This window comes from Eretmochelys imbricata, chromosome 4, assembly GCF_965152235.1.
Source record: "Eretmochelys imbricata isolate rEreImb1 chromosome 4, rEreImb1.hap1, whole genome shotgun sequence".
NCBI lineage: Eukaryota > Metazoa > Chordata > Testudines > Cheloniidae > Eretmochelys > Eretmochelys imbricata.
The window spans coordinates 38,842,345-38,866,208 of record NC_135575.1 but is presented as its reverse complement, the minus strand read 5'-3'; the positions used below and the strand labels follow the sequence as shown (position 1 = coordinate 38,866,208).

General features: G+C 38.4%; 1 protein-coding gene across 30 annotated transcripts in view; it reads left to right on the top strand.

The window, feature by feature from the left end:
- CAMK2D (calcium/calmodulin dependent protein kinase II delta) overlaps positions 1 to 23,864 on the top strand; it is a 266,479-nt gene that overhangs the window by 173,501 nt on the left and 69,114 nt on the right. For 20 of the 30 annotated variants that reach the window (XR_013345892.1, XR_013345895.1, XR_013345893.1 and 17 more), the window contains 3 exons: positions 8,261 to 8,326; positions 11,031 to 11,103; positions 18,150 to 18,252. Coding sequence is in view for 9 of the 30 variants with exons in the window: in XM_077815153.1 (XP_077671279.1) it covers positions 8,261 to 8,326; positions 11,031 to 11,103; positions 18,150 to 18,252 (242 nt within the window). In the remaining 21 variants the exon portion in view is untranslated. Of the gene's footprint in view, positions 1 to 8,260; positions 8,327 to 11,027; positions 11,104 to 12,092; positions 12,166 to 18,149; positions 18,253 to 23,864 lie in introns of those variants that run through there. The other 10 variants (XM_077815156.1, XM_077815158.1, XM_077815160.1 and 7 more) reach the window with 4 other exon arrangements.

Sequence of the window (23,864 nt, the reverse complement as noted above, 5' to 3'; positions counted from 1 at the left end):
ACAATTTCAGTTTTTTTCATGAAACTAGTTTTTCATTTTTTGACCATTTGTAATAGATAAAAATAATTACTTTTCTGTTCCTTTTTTTTATCTCCTTGCTCACACTTGTTATTTACTAAAATAGATTTCATTGACAGATACAAAGGGGGAGATAATAGCCTTCAAATTACCATATGTATGTGAGATGAGAGAGGTGGGTAGATGCAGAGAAACATCACATAGGGCAATCTAATGCAAGGAGAAATGGTGGAAGGGGAACAGACTCATATCTGGCTTTCTTAGAGCTTTTATGTTACCAATTCCCTTAGTGTATCAGTGATTCCCAGATAAATAAAACCTATGATGTCCCTAGTGGACTTCATGAAGTTTTCTGCTTTTCCACCCATTTTTAGCTAAAGAGGCTCGACTTATGAAATAAAGGTTGTTCAAGATCATTTAGCACCTGCACGCTACAGTGGAAAAAAACATGAACAAGTCACCTTTCTGTATTAGTGAGGCAGATTAGTTCAAATCCTGTTACCCACATGTGCACTGGCAGAGTTATGGTACCTGAATGGAAACAGCTGAACCACTTGAAGATTCTTTTATATTAGTCAATTAGATCCTTTTTCATAGAGTTCAGTGTGTCCTGTCTTAAAACAGAGAGCACTTGTTGGAATACAATTGTTACATTCAGAATTGGCATTGCTGTAGAATTTCAAGAGAAGGGTGTGTGTGTGTGTCTAAAAGAAAGACAAATACAAAAAAGACTAATTTGCCTAGGGTAAATGTCTGAACCTTCATGTTGCCGCAGAAAGAAAAATGGTCACAAACAAATGTAAAAATATACAGCCATGGTAATTCGAAGGCTATTCTCCCCCCCCCCCCCCCCTTGTATCTGTTTTAGTAAATAACAAGTGTAAGCAAGGAGATTAAAAAAAAACTAAATGTTTATTTTGTGGAGATTTTTTATTGGTGTTAACAATTCGAGAGCCTGCCTTTTCCTGTTATAGACTCGTTGATATGCATAAGCTTTTCTAAGCATTTACATTCTATACATGAGGTAAATGTGCTCTCATAAATGATCACAACAAAAGACAATATTGGAAGCTACTTTAACACTAGCAAATGTTAGAAATTGACTTACTGATTATAAAATTCATTGCACTGAATACAAATGCCCTCAAACTGAACAATGAAAAACTGCTAACTGCTGTTGCTCTTTTAAGGTGAAATGGAAGTAACTGAGCTTTATGTGAGAAGTCCTCCCTCTTGTTCCCACATATGCATTCCCACGAAAAGATGCACATGGTGTAGAGTCTTGACAATTCTGTATGATACTAATACTCTTGTTTTGTTTTTAAAGTAAACGTTTAATATGTCATCCCTGCGATGCGCTCTTTAGAAAGTTATATACAGAGGATGGGAACAGAAAAGATATCACTGGCATGTGCAGAATGTATTGGGAACAGAACAATCAAATCAAACCCAGTGTAAAGAAATAACTCATGACACATGCCTGCTTAGAAAGTGTATGCTACCTGGTGCCACAGCAGTATAGTGTAACTTGCAAATCCTTACAAATAAGAATCCAGCAATTTCCATATTGACCATTGTTCCCTTCATTGACACTTCATTAGGAGGAAACAGACAGAAGTGCCTAACTGGTGAGCAAACATAGCACACCATTTTTCAATCATATCTGTCTGTAAAAGAACATTAAAGCGTTTTCTGGATGAAAGTAATATATAGGTCTTAGCTCTGGTGAATATCTAACCATGAATGAAAACAAGCTCTACCTTACAGAAATCATCCATAAGAAGTGCTTGGTTTGGTTTGGTTCTTTTGTATTTTTTTTTAAATCTAGAAGATAATTTTCAGTTGGTTTGCTGCCACCAACCCCCTACTTTGTAGAGTTACTCAGGAAAAAGTGATGACCTCCATGTTATTGAAGGTTGAACAATGTTAAGGTCATCCTCCTCCCTGGTTACTGATTCCTTATATAGTTGTTATCAAACACACATCAGAAGGTTATGGAAATTGACAGGTTTATTACTTTTACTAACACCTATGACTATTGTCAAAGTAACAAAGGGGAGGAATAAGATTTATATATGGAATATATACATGTATACACTTAGAGCACTTTTTATAAAGAGCTCAATGTAAATAAATACTGAATGCTCTTTCTCTAAATCAGTGGTTCTCAACCAGGGGTACATCAATTCATCTAGAAATTTGCCTAGTTTTACAATAGGCTACATAAAAAGCACTAGCAAAGTCAGTACAAACTAAAATTTAACAGACAATGATTTGTTTATACTGCTCTGTATACAATACACTGAAATGTAAGTACAATAGTTATATTCCAATTGATTTATTTTATGAATGTATTTTAAAAATGAGAAAGTGAGCAATTTTTATGTCTGATTTTGTAAGTTTTTAAGTGAGATGACACTTGGGGGTACACAAGACGAATCAGACTCTTGAAAGGGATACTGGACTCTGGAAAGGTTGAGAGCCACAGCTCTAAATGAACAATAACTATTAACTTAAATATACTCACACAGTCTCTCAGATTACCCAAAAGCCTTCATCCAGTATATCTACATAGATGATTTGGAAACCCCAATAGTCACCTTACTTTTCCCGATATTGAAGAGGAGATGTTCACCATAAGACCCCACTACACCCTTCTTGAAAGGTGACCATGTTCTAACCACGCAGTATTCATTCACAATATCCAAGGAGCACAACTTCTTGGCTCAAAGCCATGTTAATTGCAGTGGTGCATACCAGCTCAGCTTGTTGCCATGTCTTTCTGAGTCATCTAAATAGAGACCCCTTGATGCCAGGACTGCAATGACTGAATTCCAAGGTGACTCAATGGTATCACCCCTTTAATGTCACCAGCCTGAAGCGAACATTCTAAATCAATCACAGCGCCTATCTGTAATTTTCTACAGGTTCCACAAAATATAGGACCTGATGCTGCTCTCACTAAATCACAATAAAACTGATCTCTGTGTGTTCAGGATATGGCTTATAGCTTGTGATATAATATGTGATTACTTCCCTTTTCCTGCATTCACTGCCATTGGAGCAGTTTTTATAGTGAGGGTGCTGAGCGTCATTGTACAAACCTGTAAACCCTGTACATGATGGAAAGCACGTCAGCACTTCTAGTTCCAGTGCTCCTGCCACCATTTCAGCCCGCTCCTCTGCAGAAGTTCAGGCCACAGCTCAGTCCTTTCCGTACAAAGATTTAACATTACACAGAGTTACAGTTCTGAGAGAGAAAGTGTGACCCGCAATTTGTCAAGAAGTAACGGTTAATAAGCATGAACAACCTGCAAGCAATATTTGAAATGGTTGTGACTATTGCAGCTCATCAGCAGCAACAGTCTTCAACTCTCACAACCAGTGATAACTACCAGTCTCCTTCTCTGGTTTACAGTGAGATAGGTTGCACACTGTGTGGATCCAAAGGATTTGCCACAGTCTTGAGACAGTGAACAGCTCTTATCCCTGCATCGTTTAGCTGTTGAGTTCTCCCTGGCTTGCTCCAACTTTCCCTATTTTGTAGTCTTCTCACTGAGCTCCAGTTGTTTGAGCCTTCAGATGGTGACTATGGGTATGTCCTGCAATGAAAGCTTTTTATATATCTTTGAAATGGTTACTGAGAATGTTTAGCAATGGCTACACCCATGATTTCTGGCTCCTACAAGGGAGTATCGCACCTGGCTCTGGTAAATCTGTACACACACACAGCCCCCAAAACAAGAAATTGTGTATCCACCCTACTTTGTTTTCCCTTACTTGTGCAACTAAATGGAGCAGTGTATGCATGTGGGTTACACTTGTGCTTCCAAAGCGACTGAATAACCATTTATAGATACACTGCGAAAAGAGAAGTTGTTTCCACCCAATTCACTTAAACAAAACTAATTTAGTGGCAATAATAACACCAGAAAATACAGCTGCTTGGGCATGAACAGTGTACCCAGTTTTCAGAAGGAGGGCTTCAATGAAATCCCAATGGCGTGCTTATTCTTTTCACAGCTCCTTTAACAAAAAGAGAATGTCAATGCATAGGTTTATGATACACTAGGATTGTCAGCATAAGGAGGTAGTTTCTTTCTATGAATATTGTGGGTTCAGAATTAGGGACAGAACTGGAACGTAACCCTGGGAGACACTTCACTCCTTCCTCCACATCTTCATGACTGACCACTCCCCCTGCACCTAAAGATCCTGCTGACATCCATGCCTGTCTAATTGCTGTGGGAAGTGAAGAGAGAAATCCTCTGTGTCTCCCCTTTCCTGGCCTTCATAGTAATATAAAAGCCTTTGGCCCTTATGTGGGAAAGGTGAAGAAATATAGCTGCCCTTCCCTGCCAGATTCCTTCCCTCTAAAGCTCTCTGCACTGCATTCTCCCCACGACTGTTAACCATAGTCATTTCTCAGGGGGACTGTGGAGGCACATGCAAGATTTCAGGCAGATTGGTTTGATTTTGTGCAATTGTGAAGGGAGGAGGAAGTCAAAATATGTTTTGTAGGCCTTGATGCTGCAGTCCTTATGTACCATGCAGTATGAAGTTCAAGGTTATTGTGTTTCAGTGCGAGCGCAGTGCAAATGAAACAGAGGCACAAGTAAGGTCGAGGGCTATGCATAGTCATCCACACTGAAAGGCAATAAATATCAAGCACCCAGCACCAAAAATAAGGATGAAATTAGTAATACAGTAGGTATGTCTGAGGAGAGTGGTTTAAGTGTGAACTTTATTATGAGGCACTGATTTTTATTAGTAGAAGTAATAGTATTTGTATTGTGGCATTGCCTAGTTGCTCCTTGGATCAGGGCCTCCTTGTGCTGGGCACTGTCCACACAACAAAAATGCAGACCCTTGCCCCTAGCCATGTGTTTCCCTCCTAGGTCTCAATTGCTGCAGGGAGTGACTTGGCAGCCATTCAGCAGCTTTCTAGTGCAGAGTGAGAATCACGTTTGCTCCCTTTTTACAGTTTGCTTATGCATGCCACACTCTGCACCTGCACAGTGTGAGGTCTAGTCCGTATCTGGAAGCTAGCTTCAACCTTACGTACATAACCTAATGTCTATACATGATGTATTTCCTTTCTCCATAGTGCTTTGCAGTACTTTCAGTTTTTCTCTATTCAAGCCCTAAGAAATTGTTAAACAGAAGATCCTAATATTAGTAAGTTAATGTTTTAGATATGGGCTGCCTTAATTTTCCTCTGTATAAATTGGTTTTAGAAATCAACCTTAATTATTTCTGCAGTTGATCATCAGCACTTTGGAGAGCTGATTTCACCCGGTATTCCTGTATAAGACAGTTGGAAGTTTTCTACCGTAACAAAACAATGTCAGTGAAGCAGCCAGATGTATAAACAGTGGATCATGGTTCAAGTTCATGTTATTGCTTTAGAGATGCAACCAGAACCTCAGAACCAAACCCCCGATCTTTGGGAAAGCTTAATTCCATGCGTGGCAGTTCAGACCCCTCTCAGTTATACATACTTGTTTTGCAACTGAAAATACATGAAATAAGACTTACTTTGCAAAAAAGTTATCCACACATTGGTAGGAATACATTGTGTCCACTTTGGTACTAAATTGCCAGGGTGAGAGGAAGGGAGCGATTAATGTTAATTGTTCTGCTTATTATTGTCATATCAATGGCCAGTTATACTGCTGATGATGTTGAAGGTTCCCTAAGAGTCTAATTATTTTCTTTAAGACGAAGGAATGCAGGAATTTCTGGCTATTTGTTTGCTGTCAGTAAAATTTCACCTGTATTTTTGTTGCTTTTGTTTTTCATCTCATAGCACTAGCTAGGGATGCCATGTAAACATCCAGTGTCAGTAAATATGTAGCCGTTTTCTCCTTTTCTTCAATTTTGATTAGAACAAGCAACATTTTGGTGTACTTTTTAATTAAAAACTGCTTTGATTAAAAGCTTTTTCTTTTCTTTTCTTTTCGGCTTGGATCTAAAGAGTTTGTTCTAGTGAGGCACAAGATCAAAGGATTTTTTGTTTTTATTCATTTATATTACAGTGAAAATTAAACCTTTTCTTTTTACCAAAGACAAAGCAAACAAAAATATATGTAACAGGAGCTACCAAAGAACATATGCATTTATTAAGTATTTTTGTGCCTTAACAACCAACACAAACACCTGGAGGGTAGAAGACGAAGAGAAATGAGAATTAGGCAACCTGTCTGTGAATGTAATGTAACTCCTACAGTTTTTGCTACAGACTGTGCTATGAAATAATATTCTGTTATATGAAGTATATGATTGCTCTCCAGAGTCCCTAATATGTTAGCCTCGAATATGGGGGATTTATTCCAACCAGCAAATGGACATTGGAAAATAAAAATACAGTTGGCAACAAACTGCCCCAACAAAGGGGGCTTTACTCCTTGCTGAGTAGTTCATTCCTGTATCTCAGCTAATTGCTTTTATTGTACTGAATAACTAATGTTTAGCCACAAGCAACTACTACAGCAATAGAGAAATAAATATGCAGTTTTGTAGAATTCAGCCCCCACTACCTGTTTACTTTTTCACATAAAATACAATTATGTTCTGCAAATAGAAAAATGCAGTTCAGTATACTTAAGTGGCTTGAAAAACCATCATTTTAATACAAGTTCTTTATATTCCACTGCTGCTTAAGAGGGCTTGTTTACACAGTGCGTTAGTTTGCACAAGAGGGATTTAAATTCTAGTGAGCATTGGCGTGTTGCACACTAACTGGCCTGTCTGGACACTGCTGGTGCACACTAAAAGTTCCCTAATGTGCATTAATATAGTACGCAGGACTACATTAATGGTCACTAGGGGAACTTTTAGTGTGCACAAGCAGTGTCCATGCAGGTCAGGTTGTGCACAACATGTTCAGATCAGGTGGTGCACTGGAGTTTACACTGCTCTAGTGCAGTCTAACACAACATGGAGACAAGCCCAGAGCTAAAATTTCTACTTTGACAATTTACTAACACAGTATGCTATAAGAGGCTTCACTTGATTCATATACTATGATGAAATGTGACCTCTTTGAAGACTTGACATCCTGGAATCACCTTATATGCATAGATCACTGGAGGCAAGACTTTCCAAAAATCCAACAGAAAGGGCATACACATAACTCAGACTTCTTGCAAGGAGTCCTTTTAGGCTCTATGCAGAGATGCAAACTGAGGTGGGATTTTATGGTGGAAAGGGCAGAAGCAAGTAAAAGTAAGTAGGTTTCTTGTAAAATTTAAAATAAATTATTCTAAGTACTCCTTTGGATTACAGTAGTGTATTTGTAACAGAATAACAATCAATTCAGGATATCTGTTTGTGCTGGCAAAGGACCTTTTAAGGATGCAGTGGGGAAGGCAGCTTATCTTTGGACTTCTGTGTCATTCAGGACTGCAACTGGAGGGAGAACAGAACTTCTCTCAAGTGTGGTGACTGGGGCAGAACTCACCAAGACTGAGAGAGCCTGCCAATTTAGTAGTTATGGCTTAGTGAGAAGTCAGTAAACTTTTTTTGATAATTAAGGCTCTGATTCTGGAGGGCATTTAACTGCATGTTTAACTTTAAACACCCTGACTCTAATAGGACTATTCATGTGCTTAAAGTTAAACACTATCGTAAGTGTTCTGTTGAACTGGTGGCCATTAAAGTAAATTGTGAATGCTTGTTCGTGTTACCTGTTGGTGCATTCCCTGATTTGATAAATTGGCTCTTTTTCCTAGAACATACTTGACATCATTGTTCATACGTATTTTTGATGAATTTACATGTCCTTACTCTTATGGGTTTTTGGTGAATGGCTGGATTTGAACTTTTTTTTTTTTTAAAGAACTCTATGACAAAATTAAGATGATCTTATTTGTGCTTATATATACTTTGTATTAGTTACATTTTATATATTTATCCTATGTCAGTTTCTACCGCAAGATAAATACACAAACATTATTGCAGCCTGTACATGTTCATATTTTATGTGTTTTTTTTCCGGCATGGCATGAGTCATAGATCAAATTCACCCCAATGTAAGCAGTTGTAGCTCCTTGAAATAAATAGGGTTGTATGTGCTTTATACCAGCTGTGAACTTAGCTGGGAAAGTCTGGCATTGTAATAAGGATGACCGCCTGTTCCACACACACACAAAAAAGAATAATGGCTAGATCCATAATAATAATTTAAGATACTTTTTTTGCCACATTGCTTCTGGCCCTAATGAATCGTTTGTTTTCACAGAGTCACTGGAGGTGAACTGTTTGAGGATATAGTTGCAAGGGAATATTACAGTGAAGCAGATGCCAGGTAAGTGCTTGATTTCTAAAATGTTGTTTATTGCTAGATTTTAACAATTACCTTTAATTATGCTAGCATATTTACTTATTTTGATGTTTACTTATGGTGTTTGGCATCAGTTAGAACAGAGCAATTCAGCCTTCATCTATAGTTCCCATCAAGGCTTTGTTAGATTTGGAAGATAGACATGGTCTAGTGGCTTGAGCTCAGTTTGGGTGATGGTAAATTTCACATTGCCTTCAATAGAACCATGATTTCACCCCTGTTATCATAACATGATTCTGACACTCACTGTGTCCTTAGTAAAGATACTTTCTGCCTCAATTTTCCCATCTGTAGAATGGAAATAATACTTCAACGTGACATAAAGCTTCTAATACACATTAATTTTGGAAAGCTCTACATATTTAATATTACTAGTGTTCTGAATCCAAAAAACTTTTCATTCCTTTGAGATACATTTTTTCCCCATTAACAAACAGTAGTAGTGACTGCATGTCTCTGTCAGTGCTCAAACTGTGGAGCTGCAGTTATTAGCTGTAACTGCAACTGCTTATTGAAAAAAGAGAAGAAAAGGCTGAATCTTAACATGATTCTTTAGAGATAGGGGCATCCAGGGTACCATAGCCTTTCCCCAATTCAGTGTTCTGCTGACCTCGTGACGTTTCCAAATCTGCAAACACTCTGGTCCATTAGGTTCCCTAATGCACCTCTTCATATTTTTCCCATTGCTAACTTTGTAGGAAAACTCCTTTTAAAATAAATTTAACGAGATATTTTGCTTCTGTATATTTATAATATCCAAATCACATAGAGATGCCATGTAGTAATATAACATTCAATCAGTCCTTTACAATGGTAAGGGTTGTTCTTTTAAACCACAGTCACTTTATGTAAAACACATTTTTGGGAGAGTTTAAAATAACAGCGCAAATATTCTGTCCTTTAAATTTCATTTAGCAGACGGAGAGAAAACATTAGCAGTGTCCCAAGTGTGTATAACAAGTAGTAATGGGATGATGGTGAGCAAAGGAAAATCTGGGCAGGATGTTAGGAAACTTCCTGACACTGAAATTGATTAGACTGAAAAATAATCTCCTAAGGAAACCTGATCGCTCAGGACATTTAAAACTAAGCTGGACAAAACATGCTGCAGAGGAGAAAATTGGATTAGCAGTTGTGGAGGGCTGACTGAATAATTTTTGCATACTCTAATTTTTTTAGTTCTGTGGAAACAGTCACATTTTCTAATGCTGATGCCAAATGCCATAAAGTGGTTATGCTTTTTTTTAAAGAAAAGAAAAACTGAGGTGATTATTCTGGTTTAAAAGTTATTATTATCTGATGCAAAGGGGTGCATACAAATATATACTGTATTAAACAAGTGGAGTGTTTAGGAATATTATGCATCTATGTATATGTTTGTGTGTGTCCTTAGAAATAGCTAATGAGCTTTATAGATGCATGATCTATAATAAAAATAGGTCTTGTTCCTGCAAACCCTTACCTAAGTAGTCCTTATTCATGCAAGCAGTTTGTTTAATGTCAATAGGACTACTGAAGTGAGTTAATGACTACTCATGTAAGAAAGGGTTTTCAGAACTGGGCTCTACTTACTGATTTATGACTGTCCCTAACTACTGAATTTCATGGCAAAAACATTTAATATGATCAGCATCAAATCCATGGCCCTTTGACAAGTACAGTACCTATACTCCCAGATTTTCGACCCAATGAGAAGTAAAAATGAGCCCTTCTCATTGGCTATAACAGTGCTAAAAATGTCTGAAAATCATTCCATTGCTGTAGAAAACCAAAGTTTTCCGCTGTGTTTTTTGGCACTATAGACTGGCCAAAAATTTTAAATTGCATGTAGAAAAAACCATGCTGCTAATTCCATATTTTAAGCACCTAAATAAAAGTGGCCTGATTTTTCAGTGGTAATTATTTCAATGCGAACTATGGGTTCTCAGCATTTAGTTATACACTTACGCATTTAGAAACCTATATTCATACACCCGGGTTTGAAGATTTTGGTTCAGGGCCTTTAATGCTGATTTCCATTTTACACGTGGCTACTAACCAAATTATTGTTGTCACTGCTGTTTTAAATGAAAATGTATACTTCCTTATTGAAACATTTACATTTATTTTCCCATTAATACTTTCTACAAGAAACCATTATATTCAAAATGATAAATGTTTTGTTTTTTCTTGTTTATTTTTTTAAATTCTTAACTCTTGTTTCTTCTGTATCTTTTCATTTTTGTTCATTTCCTTATTTCAACACTTGTGTGTTAATATTGATGTCAGAATATAAACTTTCTCAGAAAGTACATCAGAAACCATTTAAGGATTTCACTGCCCTCCCAAATTTTTTCTGTTTTTTTTAAGATTTGTTATGTTCTTTAAAAATCTCCATGCTGCTGAATGAAAACACTACACAAATTGTTCTGTCTGATGATATCACACTTTAGATGCTAAATGTTTTTTTTGTTTGTTTGTTTGTTTTATTTTTGTTTGGTTTAGATCTGGAAATATTTTTATATTCAGCATTGTTTTGTTCCAGTTCCATGTGCAATTAAGATTTGTCAGGAAATGTAACTCTGTTTTTGTTCCTTATATTTTTTTTAATTTTATTTTATTTTGCATTTGATGTGATTATGTGCCTTTAAAATGTTCTCCCTTCCATTCTGCCCTTGTATCTTTGCAGTCATTGTATACAGCAGATTCTAGAAAGTGTTAATCATTGTCACCTAAATGGCATAGTTCACAGAGACCTGAAGGTCAGTATCTGGTGCCCATAAATTGGATAAGAGTTTTTTTTACTTTGAAAGGGCAGAGGGTGGGTTGGCTGAGATGTTCCCTTGCTTATCCTCCTCACCCTCAAAATGACTAATTGAATAAATAATGCATGACACCTCTTTCCAGTTTGCAAGTCTACAGGCCTAACATACATCATGGCAAAAGGGGAAGTAATTACTTTAAGATTGAAACCTGTAAGCTTCCAAGGTGTTGGATTTATCCCACCTAGTTGAACGTGGTTGGTATGATACATATATTTTGGAAGGGATTTCATTAATCATTCTGTATGCATCTGGAGTTGCACTTTGGCTGTGATGTATGTCAGCCTGCAGATTTAAACACCACTTCTGTTCTGAGACCATGGGTTGCAGTAGCAGAACAACTGGTCACACATTGCTCCATTAGAGTATGACGAACTCTCAGGCAAGAGATGATTGTCAACTAAATTAAAACATGAGAAGTTAATAATTTATCTAAAATACATTACTTATAGTAATTTTACCTTAATGGCTGCTATGATTTTTAATGCAACAGAGAGCTCTCAGGAAGTAAGGGAGGAAAAGGAACAAATGCCACTAAATATTTAACATAACTTTTTAAAAAATGATGTTATCAACACATTTTCAGTATCAGTACTTGTTGCATTTTTAAAATACAGTAATCTCCGAAATAGCATATCCCCATTAACAGGACTTCTCCATTAAATCAAGTGGAGTCCACGTTGACCTTCCTTCTTCCAAACTCCAAGTACAGATCAAAATGGGTTAAAATAAGGTAAAGCCTTCACCTGGCATGGTATTTCTGAGATAGTAGCTGCTCTGTGTGAGTGATGTGTGTACATTTCTGAAGGTTGTGTAAAAACATCTTCAGTTGTTTGCTAGTTTTGCACTTTAACCCAGTCTCGCTGAGGGTATACAGACAGTGAGTGTAAGCTTGGAACTAACACACGCCCCCTGGTGTTTGCATGCAGTCATTGCATTCAGCAGATCCTGGAGGCTGTGCTACACTGTCATCAGATGGGAGTAGTCCATCGGGACTTGAAGGTGAGTAATACAGTTGGAGCAGATCTCACACCACACAGCTCCTACTTACTGTTCAGCTGCAGATGTGCATGTAAAGGCAGAAGAAATGAGCATGTCTTTTTGCATAAACTTGCTTGTAGACTTTACCGAACTGGAATAGCTAACCTAATTGAACAAATTGTTGCTGTTTAATAGAATTTCAATTTAAAAAGCAATTATGGTTACCAAACTTGTCCAGTGAAACTGTAAATATTTTCCTTTCCCTCCTCAGTGGCAAAAATAGGAGTGAACCTCTAAAATCCTCTCAACCTACTAAGGGATTGTCATTATCTATACATCTGTTAGTAACAGAGAAGAAAAGGAAAAAAGTTATTTTTCAAGTATTTGAGCACGTAATGTAATTACATAAACAGTATGCCACTCTGTCATCCCAGAGCTGTCTGGGGTGGGGGGGGGGCAGCAGAGGTAACATGAATATGACTTTCAAACCATTTTTAGAAAGAGCTGCCTGAGAAGCATATTAATACATGCAGGCCACATGGCCTAGTGATAAATGGCCATCCTGAGATCGCTGCTACCAAGGCCTACCCTTTTCTATTTCCTGTTGTGGCTGATGACTGTGCTACAGGCCACCTTTGTTTAAAGCTGGAATTGCTGCAGTTTTCTGACCAGAAAGTTCTTTAAGGTTAGAGTTCTTCCCAGAGTGGTGGTACTATTTAGAATAGAATTTTGGAAAAGAAGTTCCCTTTGCTAAGAGGAATATTACCCATCTTAACTACATATATTTCCAAATGACTGGAGATAACTGCTACATCAAATTCCTCTCACATCTGGTGCAAGTTTGAGATGGAACTAAAGAGATTGAAGTTTCTGCTCCTGGATGGCTCATAGATATGTCTACACTGCAGTTAAAAACCCATGGCTGGCTTATGCCATCTAACTCAGATTGACGGGGCTCGGGCTAAGGGGCTGTTTAATTGCAGTGTAGATACTTGGCTGGAGCCCAGGTTCTAGGACCCTACACGATGGGATGGTCCCAGAGCTCAGGCTATAGCCCAAGCCAGAATGTCTACCCTGCAATTAAACAGCCACACAGCCCAAGCCCTGCGAGCCTCAGTCAGTTCGTACAGGCCAGCCGCAAGTGTCTAGTTGCAATGTAGACATACTCTTAGAGACAAGCTAGATTGTCTATAAAAACACAGGTACTAACTTCTCATTCTTCATACAAAAGAAGAGAAAAACTAAACTCAGACAACGCTCAGTCTCCGAGATCCTAGACGCAGTTAGTCTGTTTATATAGAAGGCTAATGGAAACTATCTGAATAATGGGTTCCCCTTGAAAAGGAAATAAAAAAGTGGCATCTTTATAGCCGAAGGCAGTTGTAGGTCTCACCCAATCCTTCATTTGAGTACACTCACTCTCTGTCTCTGTTTTCCCCATACTGCCAACTGCCTTTCTCTTTGATCAAGGAATTTTATTATAAGGAGGTGGAATTTCCTTTCCAGATTGAGATTTTTCATCACCAATGATAGAACCAGGATCAAAATGTTGTCTTCCCTCTCCTCGTCTCTCACCCCCAGCAAAGAGCTGTATAGTTACTTTATTTTATTTATAGATTTCCTTAATGTTACACTAGATAAATCTAAGGAGTTGTAATGCAGGAAAACACGAATCAGAAAACCTAGGGGACATGGTGGATTCCGAAAGCATAGTCAGCATCCTACATTTTGCTCTTATGGAGCTCCATATTTCATATTTTGGACAACATTACAATGCCAAGTCTCTGTCCAGTCTACAAATCCTTCTCAGCAGCTGGATAACACATGTCTCAGTCAGCACCAGCTTTAAATGAAAGGATATGAAATTTGACCAGCTGCTTTAAAGATGCCTGTTCACACTGTATATACTGTGCAATCCACTGTTAAAGAAACTGGTGTGTAGCTATATATACTGAGAGGATAAGGAATGGTTTGGTGTACCGTTCATATAAAGTGACATTTTCTTAGAGATGCATGAAAAAAGAATGATCCCTTATGTAACCCAACTGTGCTCTCTCCACCCCAGCCCACTTGTGGATTTTTTTTTATTTTGGCAAATCCTGAATGAATTGGAAGCAGTAGAGAGACTTTGTTCCTATCACCATTAGTGCTTAATTTTGAAATAATTTCATTTTCAAGATGAAAACTTGAGGAAACTGAAAATCAGCCCCCTACTGCCCTCATGGAAGTGACACAGAGAAGGGAATACGTTCCAGGGCCATATTGAGTTTTCTACAACTCTCTCCACACAAGGATCTCGTGAAACTCCAGCAAGGAAGCCTGGAGAGGCTACTTAGAACTGTAGGAGGCCAGGCAACTAGGGGGGATGGTCTTGGCCTTGTGAGGGTTTGGAAGTATCTTTTCCTCAAACCCTATCCATATCCTGACAGCATACTTGCAAAATGTCCTTTCCCATTTGGTGTGAGAGGGATGATCTAGCTTCATTTTAGGGAAGTATATATATATATTTCTAGCTCTTTTTTAATGCAGTTGAGCAGCTAGAAATGAAGACGTGATCTGGCACTATATGACCACCAGGAAGTGTTCCATGGAACACTGTTTGGGAACCTTGGTGTATTGGAATGGATCTAGAACCCAATCCAGAAAAAACTCTCATAGGATTTTTAAAATTGCTGGTAAAAACACTTACTAATGGCTGTCTTCTTTCACATAGTTCACAGAACTCTTGCATGTAGAAATTTCAAGATCTAAGTTACATTGGCTCTGGCAATCAGCGGCCATGTTTCTCTTGAGAATCTAAGGTGATTAACAACCCCCACAGACTCCCATTGTGAAAAAAATATTCGAGATCAGGCTCCAGATATATTAAACCCCACACAAAACCTTTATGAATAAAGACATTTCCACACACAAGCCATAAACTCAGGTCTTTGTTAATTTATTTACAAGTAACTTTTAAAATCATCACTGCTTTTCTACATGCATGACTGCAGCCAGACTTTCTTCGTGCAGAGTGCAACTTTTTGATCCAGACTGATTTGTTAGTTTCATGGATGATACACAAGATTATGCTGTAAAATCTCCCAGTTCCTCTCCAGTTATGCATATATGCCTTAGTCATTTGAAGTTCATGCATGATAAATATCTAGTGTGTTTCTTGTTATTCTGAACTGGCAGCTGCATGTTCTTTAAGGACATAGTCCCACACTATACTGCCTGGAAGGCTGTTGCTCTTATCATAGGAGTAAATGTGCTCCTTCTTTTTTTATTGAAACATACTTATTATCTTATGACAATGGTATTTGCTTACAGTACTTTAATCCCATTTAATAGGGAGATTACAGATTTCTAATTGTATAAAAAGGGGGGGGGGAAGAGTTATACCATTTCACAATGTGATCCCATTCAAAATAGGGTATGTGTTTCATGAATTAGGACTTGTGTGTCAACTGGTAGTGCATGAAATTTCACTGTGTTGGATTGTTGAAGATCACAAACAAATAGGACCATCAATTTCCTTAAGTTGTTTACTGCAAATTTCTTTCTGTTTGATTGAAAATCTCTAAGAATGTTAGCTATACATTGAAATAGGTATGAGGAAATAACAGACAATGTGACATTGTTTATATTAATATTTATAAAACATGTCAAAGTTAAAGAAACATTTAACATTATTTTTTAAATATTGGGGGTACTGTGATTTAAATAGATGGAAATAATTCAAGTGAAAAATAGATTACATTTTATTCTGGGAAACCTTAATCTTTATTTTAAATAAATGTATTGACTGAATCTCGTGTATGTCACGGTTTTTAACATAATAATTGGTAAGATTTAGCATATATGGGGCGAAAGTTTAGATGACTTTCTCATATTTCTTTTGGAAGTTAACTGTTTCCATAACAAATGCCAGAGGGTGGGTGGTAACTCTGCTGAAGAGCTCCAGTTATATTATAGTTTTCATTATTACTAGACCAGTTTTCATATAATCCCCATCCCTTGTTTTCAGTGCTTAGTAATTGCTTAAAAATGACTAATTCCTTTAGGACTGAATTTCCATGTTTGGTCTCAACCCAACGTTGATTTTTTGCTGGGGATAGAGAGAAGATGAGAAGTCAAGGAAGTTTCATTCAACCATTTTTAAATTCAGTGAGGGTGAAAAAATACTTTTTGATTAAACCTTTTTAGATACAGCTACCGCAAAAATAGCAAGAAGAAAAAGAAAAATACCTGTTGGTGTAAATAACATTCAATGAATAGGTAGTTCTTTGCTAGGTTTTTGGTTCATAAAAGTTGTGTGTGACAGGAAAATAATAAACTTCTGAACAAGATTTTAGAAAAACCTTGTTAGAAGCCATTGTTATTTATCATCATCATAATCACTGCAGTGCCTAAAGGCCCTATTCACATTATGGTCCTTTTGTGCTAGGCACTGTACAGCCATATACTAAAAGACAGCCTCTCCCAAAAAGCTTATAGCCTTAGGCCCTGATCTCGCAAACATTATTAACCTTGAGCATGTGTATAGTCCAGCTGAAGCTGATGAAGGTGCTCACATGCTTAAAATAAAGCTCACATTGAAGACTTGGCAGCATTGGGGCCTCACTTTAAGACAAGATGTAATGATTTGGTGCACTGTTTTTAACATCCCTACACAAGAAATGCTTCAGGTAATTAGTGGGATAAATTTGTAGGAGGGAGATTGTAATTAAAGCCAACATAGGGCATGTCCTCTCTTTTTTTTAAAGAAGATGTATTAATGTCAGGGGGAAAAGGAAAATGTCAGGGGAAGAATATTGGGTCCTACAGTTAGTGTGTCTGCTATATTTTTTCTGAATTCTACAATATTCTGCAAATTCTAACAAAACTTAACTTTGCTCTAGCAGCCTTATCTTTGCAAAGATTGATGTCCTGTATATTCTAAGAGGTGTGTTTAACAGCATACACAGACGCATTTTAAACTAAACACACTATTTGGAATGCTAACTTTTGCATTTCCTTAGCGTCTGTTTTAAATATGTAAAGTTAATGTTGCATTTGAATTCATATTAGAAACAAATCCAAGTACCTTACTTACAAAATACCTCATCAAAATACTTCAACCATTCTTTTCCGGTTTCTTCTGAAACTCATAAGCATGCATTAATAGTGTTCTGTCTAAATGAATGATCATTTCCAATAGTAGTAGATATACCCATACAAAAAGAAAGACTCTCATATTCAGTGTACAGCAATTGTTCAAAACCATTTATTTGGTTAAAAATAGTCATTTCTTGCTGTTTCCTAGAATCTGACTTCTAATTGAAAAGTGATGACAAATAGCAACAACAATAACAGTAGCTATTATTACTATCCTTGCCGTTGCTATTTCTGGTAACACAGACCATGCGAGGCACTGTGCAAACACAGAAGGTACAGTTCCCATGCTGAAGAGATTGCACTATATAATCTATTTAATATCCATTCTCTAAATATATATATATATATATATATATAAAAATCATGACTCTTACTGTTATTGCTGTATGACGCAAAGCACATTTATGATGTTGCAGCGAGTAATATACTGATCCTGCAAAAATTCTGCATGCAGATCAGACCCAACCTATATTTTCCCCAGCAGCATTTTTGTAGGTAAATTGTGATTGCCAGCTTTGTGTCACAAAGGCAGATGCCAAACACAAAGTTTGATCACACAGATCCCCATAATCTCTTCAGTAGGTCTACACATCTCTTTTCGTCTTGCTATCATGCAGGATTGGGAAGGCCATTTGCAGGCCAGGTGGTCCTTTAGAATGAATGAAAGACATAGGTTTCTGTAATATTCAAGGGGAAATGCATGGTTTGTTTTCTTCACTCTATAAAATAGTTTTGTACTTTTCAGTATTGCCGATCATTGAATACTGGACTGGAAAATGTAAATGTTGAAAAAAGTTACTTACGATGTGTTCTCATCTCATTTCCCCTCTCTCCCCCTTTCCTCTTTGCTCTCTCTCTGAATAAAGCCTGAGAATTTACTTTTAGCTAGCAAATCCAAGGGAGCAGCTGTAAAATTGGCAGACTTCGGATTGGCTATAGAAGTTCAAGGAGAACAACAGGCTTGGTTTGGTAAGTGAACCTTCTTCTATTTTTTGTTTCTTTAACCTCACATTTCTGCCCATCCTCCCAACCCTTCCTGTTCCCACCCTAATAATAATAATGGACAATCATACATAGTAGAGTTGAATATGTGGTGGTTGGCTGTTTTGTTTGTACTGTAATTCAGTTTCTACATCTTACTTCACTTTGGGCTTCTTCCTGCACAGTGTTGAGCATCCTGAATTCTTATTACCTCGGCAGAGTCTGGGGAGCTCAGCATCTTGCTAAAAACTCAGTAGGTAAAATTTTTAAAAGCACTTATGTGACATAGGAGCCTAAGTCCCATTTGCAGACATCACTTAGGGACTAAGAAACCTAAGTCCCATTGACTTTCAGTAGGAGGCACAAAGATATATCGAAGGGTGGAGTCAAATGCATCGATTATGATTTCAAAAAGAGAAATTTCTTACTTCAAGTCATCTCCTAAATCCTTCCCCCACCAACCCCCCCGAAGGAAGATATACACTGTCAGATTGTATCCTCTAGATCATGCAAGAAGGGGTCAGGCAGAGCTCTTTACACACATTCTGAGATCCACGGTAAGGGTAGTAGGTGGACACACAGTGTGCGAGGGGAGTAGGATCACTAGGGATGGGGGACATGCATTGTCCCCTTCATGCTTCAGAAAAGATAATACAGCCCCCAGATAACTAATCAATCAGTTCATCCAGGCCTGATTTAATGTAGAAAACATCTGCAGATTGCAAATTCATTATTGTCATTACCTGAAGGTCAAAATAAATAAAAGCGAGAAAAAGAGTTTATTCTCAGTTTTTAAAAAAATACTAAGGTATGTATGAATAAGGTGTTTTTAACTCAATATATGTCAAGCATAAAGCAAAAATAATTAGGACTCCAAAGGAACAATATAGCACAAAATGGTTGTCGCAGATACCATTCACATGTACAGTAGCTGGAAAACTATGTTTAAAAATTAAGTAAAAAACCTGGAGTTTGCTGTCAGAGTAACAGAACAAAAGCAGTAGGTTAGCCATGCTGAGTGTCTGAAGAGTTGGGTACATATGTACACATTTGTGCATAACAGTGTCCTTATTAACTAGTCCAGTGTTTTAAATCCCACTCTGTTTTATAGTGGATTTCCAAAATCCAGAAGACACAGAGTTGCATTGGGGACCTAAATATCACCACAGCATATAACTGGTCAAGCCAGCACAACAGGACTTGATCAAAAATAATACAGAATGAAGTTGTGTATTAATGGCAAAAACAGCTGGCAAATCAGGAAAAAAAATTAATCAGGGTGAGTTTTAATCCTGAGATATTTTAAATGGTATTTCAGTAATAGGGTGAATTCAGAAGAGTGCCCAGGATTTTGCCGTTCCTGTGGGTCTCTATAAAAATAAATTCTGCACTTGATCCTATGGAGCTGTGATGCATTTAAAGTAAATGTTTTGGGCTACAAGTAATTCAGCGGGGGCTGACACAAAAAACTTTAAGAAGGGTATAATGTAAGAAATTCTGTACATTGCTGCGTAGGTTAGTGAAAAATGAACATTATTATATAATTTAAAAATGGAACCAAAGTGGTAAGTGTCCAAGGCCTCTGGTGCCAAGGCAGTAAGAATAGGATAGGCCCAGTATTACCCTTTAATCAAACAACACTGTGGTGCTGTTGAAATTGGGGAAGGACAAAGTGGTTCTGAATTACAAAAAGAACCAATTCAAACCTTCATCCAGCTGTTAAAAACGTCCCCATCTTGGTAAAGGAAGTGTGGGGGAGTTGTAGGGAAGATCACAAGGAGAGGGAAGAGCGTGTGAATGGATTTGTTTTCAAATATCTTTGGTATGGATTCAGCTGTTAGCAGTGGAATGAGGAAAGCAGCATGTTGTAACAAAGCAATTTTTATTTGTTTTTCTATTTGGAGATGAAGGGTTCTGTGCCTGTTCTGTAATTTTTTTTCCCCATCCCTTTCTAATAATGTTTTAAATCCCCTCTTTTTCCACCTACAAAGCCCTTGCGTAGTATATAATTTGGGCTTAATTTTCCATTGACTTTCATGGAGTTACTTTTGACTTACACTGCTATGAGTTCAGAGTTAGGCCCTAGTCTGCTACTTTATACTGGTAAAAGTCCAAAGCCCATGATGCAAGGAGGGTTTGTTCAGGTTGTTTGCAAGGAACATGCATGGATCATGCCTGATTAAATGCAGTGTTGAATATTTGTGCATGATGTATGAGCCTTTGAAGAAGCAACTCCTTCTGATGCATGTCAAGTGCCATTCTTCCTATAGGGTATGTCTACGCTGCAATCGAAAGTGGGGGGACTGATTACAGCTCAGATAAGCATACCCATGCCAGCTTTAATTTAGTGAACATGACTAAAAATAGCAGTGAAGTTGCAGCAGCATATGTCTTGGTGTGGGCTAGCAATGCAAGTAGGTACCCAAGGTTCTGGGCAGGCTTGTACAGCCCATGCTGAAGCCTGTGCTGTTGTAACGTCACTGCATTTTAGCCATGCTAGGTTGATTAAAGCTAGCACGGGTGCGTCTATCTAAGCTACAGTCACATCTTTGGTTTTACTGTAGATCTACCCATAGCTAGCCCTACAATGAAGAACTTGAACTTGCAGGGCCCTGCATAGTAATAGTATGTTCAACTTTCTCTCTCTCCCAATTTCCAGTGGAACTTTTGTTATCTGGTGGATTTTCCAGCACTTAGTGACTCACAAATACTACTTATAGCTCTGAACCCATCAGGATCTTTTTCTGTGTATTGTGAGGGACAAATTCCCTCCTGGCAGAGTTGCACTGAAGTCAGTAGATTTATGCCAGCAGAGAATATGGTCCAGAATATATTATATCCTGTTTGGAGAATGCAAGATATTTTCCTGTTTTGCACATTTGTTAATTAAATAAGCTTCATTTCTGTGTAGCTGTTTGTAAAAAGCTTGGCAACGTTTTCCCAATACACCCCACCCAGTTAGCAGGTGTTTAATCTACTGGAAACCCATCAAGTGGGCTCTGCTGACTCACTGAAGCAGGTGACTCATTACCCCACATTAAAGTCCATGGAAAGATCCTGTTAGAATCATAGAATCATAGAATATCAGGGTTGGAAGGGACCCCTGAAGGTCATCTAGTCCAACCCCCTGCTCGAAGCAGGACCAATTCCCAGTTAAATCATCCCAGCCAGGGCTTTGTCAAGCCTGACCTTAAAAACTTCCAAGGAAGGAGATTCCACCACCTCCCTAGGCAACGCATTCCAGTGTTTCACCACCCTCTTAGTGAAAAAGTTTTTCCTAATATCCAATCTAAACCTCCCCCACTGCAACTTGAGACCATTACTCCTCGTTCTGTCATCTGCTACCATTGAGAACAGTCTAGAGCCATCCTCTTTGGAACCCCCTTTCAGGTAGTTGAAAGCAGCTATCAAATCCCCCCTCATTCTTCTCTTCTGCAGGCTAAACAATCCCAGCTCCCTCAGCCTCTCCTCATAAGTCATGTGTTCTAGACCCCTAATCATTTTTGTTGCCCTTCGCTGGACTCTCTCCAATTTATCCACATCCTTCTTGTAGTGTGGGGCCCAAAACTGGACACAGTACTCCAGATGAGGCCTCACCAATGTCGAATAGAGGGGGACGATCACGTCCCTCGATCTGCTCGCTATGCCCCTACTTATACATCCCAAAATGCCATTGGCCTTCTTGGCAACAAGGGCACACTGCTGACTCATATCCAGCTTCTCGTCCACTGTCACCCCTAGGTCCTTTTCCGCAGAACTGCTGCCTAGCCATTCGGTCCCTAGTCTGTAGCGGTGCATTGGATTCTTCCTTCCTAAGTGCAGGACCCTGCACTTATCCTTATTGAACCTCATCAGATTTCTTTTGGCCCAATCCTCCAATTTGTCTAGGTCCTTCTGTATCCTATCCCTCCCCTCCAGCGTATCTACCACTCCTCCCAGTTTAGTATCGTCCGCAAATTTGCTGAGAGTGCAATCCACACCATCCTCCAGATCATTTATGAAGATATTGAACAAAACCGGCCCCAGGACCGACCCCTGGGGCACTCCACTTGACACCGGCTGCCAACTAGACATGGAGCCATTGATCACTACCCGTTGAGCCCGACAATCTAGCCAGCTTTCTACCCACCCTATAGTGCATTCATCCAGCCCATACTTCCTTAACTTGCTGACAAGAATACTGTGGGAGACCGTGTCAAAAGCTTTGCTAAAGTCAAGAAACATTAAAATGTTAACTCATTGGGAGCTGGATTGAGCCCTAGTTGCACCTTGTCTTAAATTTAGGGTTACCATATTTCAGGTTCCCCAAAAGAGGACACTGCTGTGGAGGGAGGGGAAGGGGGCACAGTGGGGGGGCGGGGAGGATGCTGGAAAGATTACCAGCTGAGGCTCTAGGCACATAGACACTATTCAGTTAAATGGTCTTAACTGGTCTTTGTAGGCTCAATTGCATCTCTTTTCAATTATAGATAGATTAAAATATTCTAGCCAAGTTTGCATAATACAGTAACAGTCACCAAATCAATATTCTGGTCATTCAGGCAGTCTTATAGGCAATAGTACTTCATGGCCATTGGCGAACAGGACAGATTCCATTTAAACTGTGTTTTAGAAAAAGTCTGAGATTATTCATCTGTCAGTGTACCAGCATTCATTCATTCTAGTCATCAATTACTTTCATTTTTACATAATGCTTGGCATGCTTTGGTGTCTTCCATGCCTCCATTTTGTGTTTCTCCTAAGAGGAAAACAACATTGTCTAGTATTTAAAGAATGTGGCACCTTAGAGACTAACCAATTTATTTGAGCATGCTCAAATAAATTGGTTAGTCTCTAAGGTGCCACAAGTACTCCTTTTCTTTTTGCGAATACAGACTAACACGGCTGTTACTCTGAAACCTATTTAAAGAATGAGGAGGAACTTGTAAATTCCATGAGCCAAATTCACTACAGAGTTTGGGCCAGCTTCTACCTGGAACATCCCCAGGGGACACAGATGTGGTAGTAGAAAACTCCCAAAATGTCACTTATATCAGAGGTGGCCTGTAAAGAGCCGGCACAATCTGAAAAATGAATGGCAGTGTTTGGAAAGAGGCTGCAGCCTGATTTGATTTCTGCTATGAGCAACTGGCACTATGATGCTCCGGTGGGAGCAAAAACTTCTACTCCCCTCAGCTCAATTTCCAAAGGAGGGCAGTGATAGTACCACAACCTGGCATTAACTGGGATGAATCGCCAGTTTGGGAGAAAGGGTTTGGATAACATTTTGTAATATACACTGATCTACACTAGTTTTCTAATTCTGGCCCTACTTATTGCTTATACATTGAGAAAACTTTCCATGGGATCCAGCTGCATTTTATTCATGGAGTATTTTCACTTTTTTAATATGAACATGAGACTGTAGCTTTACTCTTACTGTATTCTGTTTGGACAATAAGTGCACTTGATACCACTGAAGTATAAAATAGGTGATAACATTCGTAACAAATTTACGTGGATGTCAGTCTGACAATCCACAGAATGGATAGATGGCTGAATTAAAGGATCCACAGGAGATGATTTGTGATTCCTAGATGAGCTCTACTGACATAATTTCT